Below are 15780 nucleotides of genomic sequence, written 5' to 3' on the forward strand. Positions count from 1 at the left end.
GGGGGCGGCTCGCTGAGAGCACCTACGCCCAGGACTTGAAAACTTGTTCTGTAAAAAGCCAGATAATAAATATTTTAGGCTCTGCAGGCCTTAAAATCTTTGTCACAACTACTCAGCACTACCATTGTAGTATAAAAGCAGCCACTGACAACACATAAAGGAATGGGCATGACTTTGTTCCAATGAAACTATATTTATAAATAGGTAGCCAGTTGGATTTGACCTAAGGGCTAGTTTGCCCACCCTGGCCTAGTCAAGTAAAATATAATGGAGGTAACAAGTGACAAATGAGTGACTTTTCAGGCGAAAAAGGCAATACAATTTCCATCTCTCTCTTTGGTCACACACACTGGGAGCTCTGAGCCAACATAAAAGAAATCTGACTAACCCGAAGCTGCCATACTAGGACCACATGGAGAGACTGCAAAGATAGAGGATTCCTCAGCGATGTTCCTAGCCCTAGAGATATACCTGTGAGTGAGTGAGCCTTCAGATGACTCCAGTCGTTAGCCTTCGAACCACTCTGACTCCCAGTAGAGCAGAGGGGTTACCCTGCTAAACCCTACCCAAGTTGCCGATTTGTAAGCAAAGTAATAGTTTAGTTTTTTAAATCAAGAGTCAACCAACTATAGCCCTTAGTTCAAATCCAATCTGCCACCTATTTTTGCAAATAAAATTTTATTGGAACACAGTAGTGCCCATCCACTCAAGCACTGTCTGTGTCTACTTTTGCACCACAACAGCAGAGATGAGTAACTGACAGAAACCATATGGCCTACGATGCCTCAACTATTTACTACTAGGCCCTTTATGAAAAAAAATTTGCTAACCCACAACCCATGTTTTAAGCCACTTAAATAGTACTGGGGTGGTTTGTTATATAGCAATAGATAATGGAAACACTCCCTTACTTTCTTTAAGTTTCCACATAAATATTATCCTAAAGAACCTTCCTTTATCATTCCAGAAAAAATACAGTTTTCATCCTATAAATGCCATTAAAATGTCACTTTTCCTCTAGAAAGTCTTCAGTGAATGGGGAAGCAATTCGAGTCTTGGACTGCTGTATACATATGTACATTGTAAACTGACACACATTACTAGTCTCTCTATTTTGTTTGGATCTCTAGATTGTAAATGACTCAAGGACTGGTGCTATATTTCTATGACTGTAAACATGTAAGAGTACCACACACAGAACAATATACTATTTGGGGACATAAATGCTGACTGATAACAAATATACAAAGCAAAAACCATAAAGCTTAGTATTATTAGGTCAGTGAAAATGTCTTTACATTTCGTACCACTGAATATGAGAACTAGAAATAACTAAGGTACCTTTACATAATTATTTTTATATATGTTGAAAAGAATTAAATTACTATGTATATTTGGGTAGAATAAGACACAGAGTTAGGTAAAAAATACAAATAGCTGAATTTGTTACAGGAAAATTTGTTTATTCCTAATCCTGGGAATAGCTGTGTAAGGAAAGGCCATTGCAGGACCTTTTCATAGTTATGTCTTCACATTAAAACTGCTTTCATTATAATAAGAGGAGATTCTCTGCTGATTTATGAATAAAAACTCATCTGACACATCCACTACTGTCAGTAAAGACTGTAGGCAGGAAGACTTGAATCCCTGTTGCTCCAGGCTATGTTCAAACGTATATGGGATAATGCATGACATACATGTATTTGTTGACTGAATGAATAAACAAACACGAAAACAAACAAAAACAATAGTTAGGGCACAGGATCAGATTTAGCTCCTCCCTCAAGTCTATAGTTCTCTTTTTACATGTAGTAGGCAATACAGAAACTCAGTGACCTCCAAAGTCAAAATAAAGATTTAATTTAATTGATAGGCTTTCCTGACATCATAAGCCACAAAATTACAGCTCCAACTGTTTTTGAACAGCTGCCAAATATTCCCTTAAGGTTTTATAGCTTTCTTGAGCATGCATTCAAACATTTACAGGGAAAGCTTGCCAAAAGTTGTGCTCAAAGTAAAGAATGACTTTCTATGCTATGGATAACAGATGTAAGAACTCTTAAATTCTCTTCCTACGAATCAAAAAAAGTAAGAATTATATTTCTAATCTGGGAACCATGACTTGGAAAATGCTGCTGCCTTTTCATTTTAAGAGTGAGGCTTCTTGTATGAATTGTCAGGCTTATTTTTCAGAAAATCTGAGACATAAATCAAGATTTGCTCACTAGGGCATCCAACAATCTCTTGTTATCCCTCATATTGCCTTTTACTAACAATATCCCCTCTCCAACCCACTCTCCCACAATAAAACAACTCAACATTTAGGGTTGTTGTTTACCAGATTGCCACTGGTAATCAGATTACTTTAGCCAGGGTGGGCTCACAGTGCTATGTACCCTTCCTGGTTTGAGCCACCACATGTCCTTATTATCCCTCTGGATTATTTCAGGTGGTTTGACTAGAATTTTAACAATTCCTTTTTCCATCTTTTAGTTCTCTGACTTCCATGCCCTTTCTTATTATACAAATAAAAGATAAATTATTCAGAGTTGGTCTGTTTGCCCTTTCTTTCTCCTACCTTCATTCCATCTCTCCCCCCTTTTTCCTTTAATAAATGTTTATTTTATGTCATATATTACATTAGACCTTGGTAATTCAAAAGACAAATATGAAAATAATCTCTTCAAATTAAAAAAAAAAGAAAATAATCTCTTCAGGGAGTTCACAGTCTGGTAAAAAAGACAACCACACAAACCAATGGTTATAAAATAACGTGATCAGTGCTGCTGTGGAGCATGTTCAAGACATTACAGAAACAGAGAAGAGAAAGCACTAACTATTCCTGCTTAGGATGATTTTGCAGGGGAGGTAACACCTGAATAGACAAAGACACGGAAGGGAAGTACTGTAAGTAAGCAAACATTCCTTCATTTATTCAATGACTTCAGCCTCTACTGGGTGTAAAACTAGGGATACAGCAGGAGAAATAGAGCTGATAACTAGCTACATAATCAATTATTTAACTGCAGCTGTGACAGGTACTTCAAAAGGTACAAGGTGCTAAAAGGTCCTAAGAGAACCAGGTCCTAAGAGACCTGACTAAATAGTGGAAGGGTGGTCAGGGATGGCTTCTCTGAAAAAATTATGATTAAAACGAAACCTGAAGGGTAAGCATTCACCAGGGGAAGGAGAAGTGGAAGAGCCTTCCCAAGAGAAGTGGCAGCAGAAGCAGAAGAATGGAAAGGAAGAAGGGAAAGGACAGGAACAGAAGTCCAGGTAAGAGAGTTTGAGGGTGTGGACTAAGGTGGGTGTGTAGAAACAGAAAGAAGTAGATAGATAACTGACTGCACATGGGAGAGGATAAGAAAGTGAGAACTTTCAAGAATAATGCCAGATTTTTGGCTTAGGCAACGAGGTGGATGGCTGTACCATTCACTGACCAAGGCTAGTGGGAAGATCGCGAATTCAGTATTGGACATGTTAAGTTTGAGATACCCGTGAAATATTCTAGCTGCAAAGTTAAGAAAACAGGTGGGCTCCCCTGGTAATGGCTGGATTAGAGTCCCATTCCTATGGTTTTATTGTGAGACATGAACTTAAACTTGGATGAAAATGAGGGCTTATTTTCATTCTAATGTCAAACCTGTTAATCTAACTAAGGGTTATCCATCTCAAATTCGAGTACTTGCTGAGTCTGTAAAAAGTATATATAGCTCTGGGGCGCCTGAGTGGCGCAGTCGTTAAGCGTCTGCCTTCGGCTCAGGGCGTGATCCTGGAGTTCTGGGATCAAGCCCCACATCAGGCTCTCCCGCTGGGAGCCTCCTTCTTCCTCTCCCACTCCCCCTGCTTGTGTTCCCTCTCTCTCTGGCTGTCTCTATCTCTGTCAAATAAATAAATAAAATCTTTAAAAAAAAAAAAAAAAGTATATATAGCTCTTTTTCCTTTGAATCTTACCAGACGGGCATCTGAATAGGTTTTTTTCAGTCAACCCTTTACCCTTTACTCTTTGCTCATCATTCCACCCTAACCTTCTTTGTGATCAAAGTAAATAGTAAATTGTAAACTTAGAGCTTTATAAAGATTACAAAAAGCTTTATAACAGTTATGACTCTTTTAGTTACTTGAAATATCATATATCAAATGTTTCATTTAGAATAGATATACAAAACAGAATCTTTATATTTCATTTAAGTTGTTTAAAAAGGTATTGATCATATTTTCCTAACAATCCCTAGGTTCATTACATTCTTAAGGATAAGATCTACCGACCAGAACATTATACAGGTAGTCATGGATACCAATATGCAGAACCTCAAAGAGATCTGAAATGGGGGTAGGGGGAGGCAGGGGGACTTTAGCTCCATTTGCAATGCTTCACCTCACGTAAGAGAAAAAGTACCAATTTGAAGCAAATCTGTCAAAGTTGAAATGTGTTAGTTCTGAGTATATGACTGTTCTGTTGTTTTGTTTTATGATACTTCCCCCTCCCCTTTTTTTATCATGAAAGTCTCTCAATCAGTAACCAAAAGAGACATAAAAAGCAATTAATTCAGAAACAATTTCACCTGTCATTTATATTTATTTTCTATTACATTTGTACGGCACTCACAGAATTTTTTTTATTTAACAAAGTTCACTGCTCTGGAGTATTTAATTTCTGCATGAAATTAATGACCCTTCTTCAAAGCACCACTGTTGCTTGTTAAAGAAGTGACTGATATTATAGAAGGTGACGACTCATTGGAGTGGGATTTTGCTAAAGGCAAGAAAAAGCTTTAGACCTCTAGGTGCGAATAAATTATAGCATCATACAAACATACTTACTAATAAATAAGAGGAAATTAAGGGCAGTAAATCCATGACCCAAATGTAGACTAGTTTAATGGGATGCTTTTCAGAGATTTTCAAGGAATGCCAGCAAATCCTTTTAGATTTGCAGCAGTAACCAAAATACTATGCGGTGCTTAACCATCAAAACATAAGCCTATGTGTTTATTCTTCATAGGAGACTTTGGTTGCTTACATAAAATCATCCCAGAGGCAAAAGGAAAGAAAATATCAAAGACAGATTAAGGAAGCTGATCACTGCTTTAGAGATGAATGCTTTACAGACCAAGGCTAAAGCTATCATGGTTGTCTCACTATTAACGCATTTAAATGATTACAGAAAGAAAACACCAAGAGTGGCATTTTGTTCCAAGTGACTATGGATTCATACTGTAGTAAAAACCATTCTAGTTTCTCACAGATGAATTTATACTTTGAAATATCTTACTAATTTAAGAAGTCAAGTGTTGTAATCTATTTACATTCTTATCTAGGTTTCCATTGCTTCATTTAGACACTCTTTTAATACTTTTCTATTAATTTGCTGGCACAGCAGCTGATAAATTATTTTTTGTCATTGCTGTTTGTTGACTATTTTAGTCAGAAGCTTGCCTGTGTTCCTCCAAGTGTCATAAATATAACAAAACAGTTGTGTTCTCCTTAATATCTATGGTTCTGTCTTCACCAAAGATGAGGCTAGGCTCCACAGTATTAACTTCCAGCAAAATGGCATCTCTGATTAGAGAAATAACTACACTGTGTTCTGTGAAGAATCAAAGTCAAAGTGCCAAGTGCCTTGGGCATTTGTACTCAGAAAAGTACCAAGCTATTCCTTCTTTGTAGCAAGCTCAGACTGGAATAAATTCACTGTGATACAGAAATACCACAAAAGATCCAATGTGACCCATGTCATTTCAGAGGAGGTCAAAACTAAGTTACATCATTTTTCTTTGGGGGAGGCAGCATGTAGATGGGGAAAAAGTGAGCTAGAGAGTAAAAATGATCTGGATTTAATCTCTGAGACTCCCTGGATAACTTTGGTTTAGTAATCTCTGTAAAATATGAATAAGAACTCTCACTGGGCACATGTAAGCATGTATATGAAAGTAACATACATGAGCTATCTAGCAGGTATCTACTGTATATTAATTTCCTTCCCTTATAGTATCATATCATAATGGGATCTTTTGGCTCTACCTTTAAAATAACTCAAAAAGAACTACACCTATCAGTGTCTCAGTCCACTCTTAATTATTTCTATGCCTATTATGCCTGATCTCTGATTTGCTCACTTTGGGGCTCACTTTATAATCACAGAATTCCATTCATGGGATCCCAAAATATTACCCAGGCTTCTAAGTGGGACCCTCCCTAAATAATCTGAAAACTACAACTATCTGGAAGAATCTCTAAAGGGACTTCTAACAATCACTGGTAGTTCACTGCATTAATTCAAATTCCTTATAAACAAATTCTTACTAATGTCTAACTGATGAATTGAAGTTCCTTTTCCTCTTTACTTTCTGAATATGATAAATTACAGGCCCATATCATACAACATTCCTTGAAATATGAAAACTGTAATCATGTTCCTCTATCAGGTTCCTCTCCAGGCAAAGAAATATTACTGTTTATCAAAGCATCTATGTATCAATTAATACAAAACCACAACACAGCTTAATAGTAGGAAAAGAAAATGGGCTTTGAGGAACATATGGACCTGGATGTTCACAGCAGCATTATCTATAACAGTCAAATTACGGAAACAGCCCAAGTGTTCATCAACTGATGAATGGGTATAGAAGAGGTGGTATATACACACAATGCAATATTACTCAACCATAAAAAAGAATGAGATCTTGCCATTTGCAACAACATGGATGGAGTTAGAGAGTAGAATGCTAAGTGAAATAAGTCATTCAGAGAAAGACAAATACCATACGATTTCATTCATATGTGGAATTTTAGAAACAAAACAAATGAGCATAGGAGAAAAAAAGAGAGAGACAAACCAAGAAACAGACTCTTAACCACAGAGAGCCAACTCATGGTTACCAGAGGAGAGGTGGGTATAGGGGGATGCGGGAAATAGGTGATGGGGATTAGGAGTGTACTCATGATGAGCACTGGGTGATGTAAGCACTGAATCACTATATCGTATGCTTGAAACTAATATTACACTGTATGTTAACTAACTGGAATTTAAATAAAAAGGAAATGGGCTTTGAGGGTCTGTTATATATACTTCTCTGCCCTGGGGACTGTAGGAAAAAAACTTCTCTGAGCTTCATTTTCCACATGTATAAAGAGGACAATATTATCTATCTTATAGAATTGTTTATTTAAAACATTAAATTAAATTAAATAATGTAGACATTGTCATCTTAACAAAATAAAATGAAGATTAAAGATAAAACAAAAAACCCAACTACATACCATGTTCACTGCATCTTGATCAAAAGGGTTCCATTCTATATTCTCAGGATAGTGGGCCAGCACTTTGGATTTGAATGTTCTTCTCAAAGGACTCTGGTCAAAATTTTCACCTATAACAAATAATTAATAATTAGTTAATATCTAGAATTTTTTCAAAAGCATGTAGTAGTTTTATTTTTATTTTGTAGACATATTGACTGATAATCTTGAAATCCGGTTCAATTTCTACCTCTAACAGTCTGAGTTGTAAACTTCTCAATGGACAACTGAAAGGAAACTTAATAAAACACCTGCATTTAAAACTTCAGAATCTGAATTTCAATATCCTGGCCAGACAACTATACTAAAAATCAAGATCTACTCAAATAATCTTTGCTGTAACCTAATTATTGTTCTCATTTTACTATGTGGTGATAAAAAAATCTACTTGGAAACATCTAACTTATTAACGAAACATCCTGAATGGAGCATCCTGAATCATACTTCTGATCCTGAGATTTTGTACACGGACAGACACAATGCTGCCATCCTCAAAGGAGGCAATTTTGCTTGAGCTTCCACAGAAATCTGACAAATGTGATTGCATCCAGGCTTTTACAAGTAATACAATTAACAGAATTAGAAATGTCATTACTGAGTTGTCTAGTTTAGTAGACAGAACATATTAAACACACTAAACCTATGAAAAGAAACAAGCTATTCTAAGCCAAATTCATCACCTGTCAAAATTCTGGAAAGATAAAGGCAGGCTATACTTTGATTATTACATATAAAAGACCTCAGTTATAGCTGTCAGCTCAGTTCTTTATCTCCTTGACCAAATTAATTCCCATGAGACCTGTTTCCCCCAAATGCCTTAGTTCCATAAAATATGTTAATGTGGATGGCTCTTAAATTCTCAATGTCAAAAAGTTGAGACTGAAGAATTAGAAGACCTTGGAATATCATTCTGTCTCTTGTGTTTTTTCTGTTTAAGTTTTAATAAGTGTAGAACATAAACTGTTATATCAAAAGATAAATGCTACTTACCAGTATTTGCACAAGTAAAAATACCAAGTAATTTACAAATCATAATTGGGCATCTAGTTAGACTCTGTTTCCATTTTTGATAAAAATATGGAAAGATGGACACTAAAACACCTTTTAGTGCAAAACTTAACAGATCACAAAAGGAGGGAAAAGTTACACTCTAAAATCTTGTTGGAAATTGCAAAATAAAATACACAGAAGCTTTTCTGAATAAAGGCACAGAGTTTAAATAGATTTGCTGCAGCAACTAACCTACTGTTTCTAATTTAAGCCCTTGGCTAATGATTTTCCTTCGGATTCCTCTTACGTATCTCGGCAAATGTTTCATCTCTATCTTTCTACTCCGTATTTCTATCTTCTAAGAGAGAGAGAAAAGCTTTCACTTTTAGAAGAAAAACTGTCAAAAGCATCCCTGAGGACAGTTCATGAGTTTTTGCAACATGCCTCTAAAGTGTGCTGACAAAGTCAATGGAAAAATGTGGAACTGTCCATGAGTCAGTGTGCCTGAAGAAAAGAGGGTTCATAATGCCTGATTTCAGGAAGGGCAAATGACATTCTTTAAGCTGATACTGGATTCTCATGCAAACACTAAGAATTTTTAGGTTACTCACTTCTTCATTAAAAAAAAAAAAAAAAGACTAGGGGCACCTGGGTGGCTCAGCTGGTTAAGCATCTGCCTTCAGCTCGGGTCATGATCTCAGGGTCCTGGGATCAAGGCCCGCATCGGGCTCTCTGCTCAGTGGCTAGTCTGCTTTTCCCTCTCCCTCTGTGATCTCTCTTGCGCTCACTCTCTCTCAAATGAATAAATAAAATCTTAAAAAAAAAGAAAAAGACTACTCTTCACTTGACTTTAAGTCACAAAAAACACAAAACAAAAATTCCCTTTTGGTTCTAAAGGTCTATGCTGCTGACTCTGCTACTAACACAGAAACGGGATATCCTCAAATAATATACAGCAACCAAGAATGCCTCTCCTTCACCCACCAACATATATTAGAAATGTTTATTTTTATCACAGGTGTAAATAAAATGTGAAACACCGGGGTGGGGGGGCAGAAGAAACAGCACATAATGCGAGATATAACTCCTTGCAACACTTACCTTTAATGAATTCCTGCCTGAGTTTGGTTAAAATAGTAACATTATCTTCATTCATATATATTAAGTTATTAATGGGACAGGATAAATCAGAAAAGCCATGACAGTGCCATTTTCAATATAATTGTTCTGTTAACTAAGGAACACCACACCCTCTTGAAGCACAACGGAATCACCCAGAAGACAGGGAAGGAAAAAACACCTTTTTCAGAGAGAAAAAATTTCACAAAAACACTAACGAAACAGAAACACAAATCTTAGAAAAGAAAAACAGAACCACCACCACTGCTGCCACCACCACCACCACCACCTACTGGACTGCCAAAAAAGGGGGGCAATAGGAAAGATCATTGCTGTATATATAGCTGTCTTGGCAAATACCATTTTGAGGTAAATTAAGGGAAGAACCAACTAAGTAGAAATTCTGATAACACTGTTAAGGAATTAGACATGAGTAGATGCAGTTATCACTACTATCACCAGCCAAAGAAGAGAATCTTGAAGATGCCTTTGGAGATAGGAGGTGGGGGGAACAACCTAGTCTTCTCATTTTGAACCCATGTTATAAATGAACTTCTAACTTAGAATTTACTGCTAGGACTCAGTAGGAGAAATGAATCAGTCTAAGAATTTGGGTTCTCAGGCAATTGAAATGATACATAAACATCCTTTACTTAACTCAAAATCCACCTTTTAAACACTATCCTGAAATTAACAAGAATTATAAATTTGTGCAAGTATTAATATCCCCCACTACAACAACATATAAACTTAATTCCAAGTAATACTGCCAAGTAACTTGCTACTAAATTTAAGCTGCAATTCAGCCTTTCCTTCTAAGAAAAAAGGATATATCTGCCAAGAGAGCTTAAGATTAAATTAGTGAATAATTTTTTCAAGGCTTGAAGCAAATGAGGTCTTTACAAAAATTAAGATGCAGATGAGAGAACAGAAATACAAAATAATACCTATTTTTGCCCAAGCAAAACTGAAAAAAAAAACCACCCCAATTATGATGGGCTTGGGGTGAATTAAAATAATGATTTCTAACACCTCAGTTTTTATTTTTACTTATTTTTTATTTTTACCTGAAGTCGTATTTGCAGCATCTTGGCTCTTGCCATGACGATCTGCTTCTAGCCATTGGTACAAAACTACATAATGTAACAGAAACAAAAAACTTTATAAACAAAGAAACACAAACACAAAAGCAAAATGACTTTGAAGAATGGAAAATGAGAATAACAAATTAAACAAAAGCAATAAACATGAGACATTAACGTCAATGGAATGTAGCTTAACACCAATAGTATGTAGCTTATAAGCTATTAGTAATAAGAAAGCACAGAGAACAGGTAATTGTATTTTAATGTAAGAGGTGAAATACTATTTAAACATTTGTAACAGTTATTCATATGGGAAAAAAGCACATATATACTTCTCAATGCTGATTTGAAGAGAAATACCAGGAGAGAGCTAATGTTTCCAGTCAGATAAAATAAAATATGACAGCAAGACAAAACGACCAACTTTAAAAATTACACCCCAACTTCTGCACACCTATCAGCATGGCTGACGTCCAAAAAACTGACTACACCAAATGCTGACAAGTACATGAAGTGACAGTAACTCTCGTTCAATGCTGGTGGGAAGGCAAAGTGGTTCAGCTACTTTGGAAGACGGCTTGGCAATTTCTTAACAAAGCTAAGCACAGTCTTACCATAGGAACCCATAGCTCTAGTCTAATCCAGAGAAAAACATCCGACAAATCCCACGAGCAGTAACCTACAATGTACCTGATGAACATTTGCCGAACTATCGAGGACATTAGAAACAAGGGAAGTCTGAGAAGCAGTCACAGCCGAGAGGAGCTTAAGGAGACATGATAACTGAATATAATGCGGTATATTGGATGAGCTCCCCCAAGAGAAAAAGGACTTGAAGTAAACGCTAAGGAAATCTGAGCAGAGTATATATAGACTTTAGCTAACAATTATGTATCAACTGATTTGTTAACTGTAACAGATATACTGCTGTAAGACGTTAATGACAGAAAAAACTGTGTTTGTGTGGATGGGAGGGGAGATGTGAGGCATATGGGAACTCTGAATTATCTTTTCAATTTTTCTAAAATCCGAAACTCCTCTAAAAATCAAGTCTGTTTTAAAAAGCTTTCCAGGGGCGCCTGGGTGGCTCAGTCGTTAAGCATCTGCCTTCGGCTCAGGGCGTGCTCCTGGCGTTCTGGGATCGAGTCCCACATCAGGCTCCTCCACTGGGAGCCTGCTTCTTCCTCTCCCACTCCCCCTGCTTGTGTTCCCTCTCTCACTGGCTCTCTCTCTCTGTTAAATAAATAAATAAATAAATAAATAAAATCTTTAAAAAAATAATAAAAACTAAAAAGCTTTCCAATAGGTAAGATAAGGACAAAATCATATTATATCCAATCTTATAAGTAACCTACCTTTCAGAAATCATTCTATGCAAACAGGAGCTGAAGTATGCTCTGTACTGAGATTCCATTTAGTCAACTATCCCTTTATGCGCTGTTAACTAGGAAGTGTCAACTCTTGGAGAAAAGTTTACTACAGTAAGGACACAGGCTATTAGGAAATTCACACTAGACCTCTATACCTTTGCAGGTTTGAAGAGTATAAAAACTTCTGAATAGGTTACCCAGATGTCTACAACTTTTAGACATCCAGTCTTCTCTTTAAAGAGTTAAATAAAGATAATGTAGGGTCCTAATCACCAGGGAATCTTCCTATCTATACCTCAAAGGTCTGAATGATCTCAGGACAAAGGCTAAACTTCTACTCTGGGGACTATTTGCCCACAGATATTGTGAGAGTTCTATATCCCAATCAAGGTTTGCAGAAACTTTATACACTCTCCCTTCACAAAACAACAACAAAAACAAAGAGCTGGGGAAGGAAGCCCATGGAACTCCTGGACTGAAGGAATAAAGGAACTAACTGATCCATGATAAAAGGCCAAAGACACCCTGAAATCACCAAGCAGGTTATTTGGATCTTTCCAGACATCCAGATGGTATACTGACATTTATCATGAGGGACTGATGGCCCAAAACAGACCTCAGAATAGCTCCCATTCACCCAGGCAGTGTGCAAGGTCGGTGGCTGAGGGTGCCCCAGTGGGCACACAAGTCAGTATACTTCCCTCCAGGATACTGCACACTTCTGGGAGGCAAACAATTGTTATGATTGGGACTAGCAAGGAAGAATTCTAGAAGCAGACCTCACTCATTCAATATATACTATAGGTATTTTTTGCCTTTCTAGTTTGCAGGAATAACTAACTACTCATTGCAGTACAGAAGTAGCAGAGTAATGAAGTATTAGGCCACGACACAAAAATCTCCCCATTTGGAAAAAAGCAAGTATGGACTTTACAACTGACAATGAATATCACTCTCACAAAAATGAGATATGAGTAGGGAAACTAATACATTAACTGGTCTAACAATTCTGCCTAGCTGTCATCTTACTCTGCCCTGATTAAGGTAGAAACTCTTGGGTGCATTTATGGTATCACCAGGAATATTTACCAATAGTTCAATTACTTCATATAACTCCTGTTTCTGGTTTTACCAAAGAAAAAGACAAAAAAAGGAAAGACTATGAAGGCTATTCCAGGTCAACTTACACAGAGAATTATATATAAGCAAAAATCTTTTTAGGATTTAGATATTCAATTATTCTGTCCTTCCCTCCAGATTACCAAAGTCCAATAAACCATGGCCTAAATATTTCAGAGAATTCTTAGTGAAATAAGTGCACCTGCTTCATGCAAAGCTATCATGTGAATCACCATTAGACCAATTTGGATTTCAAAGCCCACTTCATAGCACATATATTTAAAAAGATAAGGTATGACTAAAAAAAGAAACGTGACAGATATTTTTACCCAATATACTAGAGTGTAAATGGGTAGTTCTAGAAGGGCTGAGCTCCAAAAATTTAACTCCCATAAAACATATGAAATATGTCATAATACAAAGAATCTGCTACTATGTTTGTAGAGGATGTTAGAATACCAAGAACACCCTCTTCTCACTGTGGCTGGGAGCATAAGATCTGGCTTTTTGGTGGCTCCATGCTTCCTCTCAGTTGGCACTGAGAGTAGGTACCCCCAGCTCCAAGCCACTGGTGAGAATTTCTATAGCCTGTGTATGGGATTGCAAGTGGAGAAGGATTTGTGAGATGTGTGAACCTTGGAGGTATTTCTCAGCCTGAGTGGTCCCATTACCCCCTTTCTCTAAACCTATCAGCTTCTAGGGCCTCAGTGAGTTCCCTCCCTCATTATCCATTTCCATTGTAGCTTCTGTCTGCCCAGGTATTTTCTCCACAAAACAAGGGCAAGGCTCACAATACTTCCCTATCTTCCTGTCCCCCGAAGGATACCACAGAAGTCTAGATGTTTTAAACAAAGCTTGCTGATAGGAACAATGAAAACAGACAGGAAGTTATAAAAGGTAATCTCTTTTGTCTTATGCCTTTTTAAATTTTGTTCCTTTTTTCTCTAAAGGGAAAGTTTAAACACACACACACACGCGCGCGCGCGCGCACAGGGGCAATAAATGGTGGACAAAATATTTAGAATAAATTTTCCCCAGTATTTTGATAGAGGTGAGAGGAGAAAATGAAGAACTACAGATGCTGCCTATGAAATGCATGCTGAGGAAAAGAAGAAGGGAGGATGTGGTGGTGAGATAGTTCTTCTCCTTCCTATGTCTATCACTACAGGTCCCCAACTGTCTGTCTCCAAAGACTCCTGGCTGAATTGACATGAGCTAGAGTTGTAGAGGGAATACTGGACAGCAGTGGATCCTATAAGAGAGACTGACTAGGGAAAGGGAAGCAGGGGCAGAGGGACCCCACATGTTATCAAAAAAAAAAAAAAAAATGAAGGTGCACTTCCTGTGACATTCACAGAAAAACATATCCTACACATGAGTTGTCTCTACATCACAGTGAGCTGTCCTCTTCAAAAAAGATCCCCCAGGAGGCTACATATTCATTATTCATTGTAATGATTCTACCACTATTTAAATAATCTCTGAGCAGGTGATTAAGGTGAGACCTGACGAAGTAATACTAGTCATCCCAGTTAACACAGTGCTTACGACAGAGCAGGTGTTATTCTAAGTGCTCTACACATATTAAATCATTTCATCATCATAATTACTCCATAAAGTAATTCCTATTTTATCATTTCACAGATGTAGGAACTGAGGCACAAAAAAGTTAAATAACTTGCCCAAGATCAGACAACTCTAAAATTCAAACTTACACAGTCTGGCCCCAGAGTATGCTCTCAATTCTCCATAGGAGGTCATCTCAGGAAAGAGTATTCGGGCAGGGGAAAAGAGCAAGTGCAGAATCCCCGAGGTATCCATGAGCTTGTCATGGCAAGGAGGCCAGTACAATGTATTTGACTGAGGTGGTAGAAGATGAAGTCAGAGAGGTCACTAGGGCCACACAAGACAGGGCCTTTTAAGTCATGGTAAGCTCTTTCTTCATGGGAAGTACCTGAGGTGTTTTAAACAGGTGTTTTAAACTTGGCTTGAACAAGCTCACCCTGGTAGCTGTGAGAACAGACTGTAGAGGGTAAGAGAGGAAAGAGAGACAAGAACTAGAAAGCTTCTGCGATAATCCAGGCAAGAGATGATAGTGGTATGGATCAGGGAAACAGTGTTAGGGTAGTGAGAAGTGGAAAGATCCTAAATACATTTTGAAGACATAAGAGATATTTGCTAACAAATTAGATGTGAGAGAAAGGGGTAGTCAAGAAGGATATCATGATACCACAGTTTCTAGTCTGAGCACCTGACTGAATGGTGTAGTTATTTACTGAAATGAGGAACAATGGACAAGGAGAGGGTTTTTACTGGAGGGTTGGGAAGCTGGAATAAAGAATTCAGTTTTGGATACATTAAGTCTGTGATGTCTATTAGATATCCATGTGAAATTTTTCAGCAAGCATCTAGAAATATGAATTGGGGTGGGGGGGTTGTGCCTGGGTGGCTCAGTTGGTTAAGCATCTGCCTTCAGTTCAGACCGTGATCCCAAAGTCCTGGGATGAAGCCCGCCTTGGGCTCTCCGCTCAGCCAGGAGCCTGCTTCTCCCTCTGCCCACCGCTCCTCCTGTTTGTGCTCTCTCTCTCTCCCTCAAATACATAAATAAAATCTTAAAAAAATAAAAAAGGAATACATCACCTTAAAAAATAAAATTCAGGGAAAATTTAGAAAATTCGGCATCAAACAGATGGCATTTAACATCACAGGGCTGGATAAGATCACCGAGGAAATGAATGTAGATGAAGAGAGAAAGGCAGGGGTCAGGTTCCTGGGAGGCTCAAGTACAAACATTA

At 37.5% G+C, this 15780-nt stretch overlaps 1 protein-coding gene across 1 annotated transcript in view; it reads right to left on the reverse strand.

The window, feature by feature from the left end:
- Nucleotides 1-15780, reverse strand: part of DENND5B (DENN domain containing 5B) — a 181963-nt gene that overhangs the window by 94692 nt on the left and 71491 nt on the right. The window contains exon 2 of the mRNA XM_040642308.1: nucleotides 7264-7373. Within this exon, the coding sequence (XP_040498242.1) occupies nucleotides 7264-7373 (110 nt within the window). The remainder of the gene's footprint in view (nucleotides 1-7263; nucleotides 7374-15780) is intronic.

The sequence above is a fragment of the Ursus maritimus genome, unplaced genomic scaffold (genome assembly GCF_017311325.1).
Source record: "Ursus maritimus isolate PB19 unplaced genomic scaffold, ASM1731132v1 scaffold_26, whole genome shotgun sequence".
In the NCBI taxonomy this organism is placed as follows: Eukaryota; Metazoa; Chordata; class Mammalia; order Carnivora; family Ursidae; genus Ursus; species Ursus maritimus.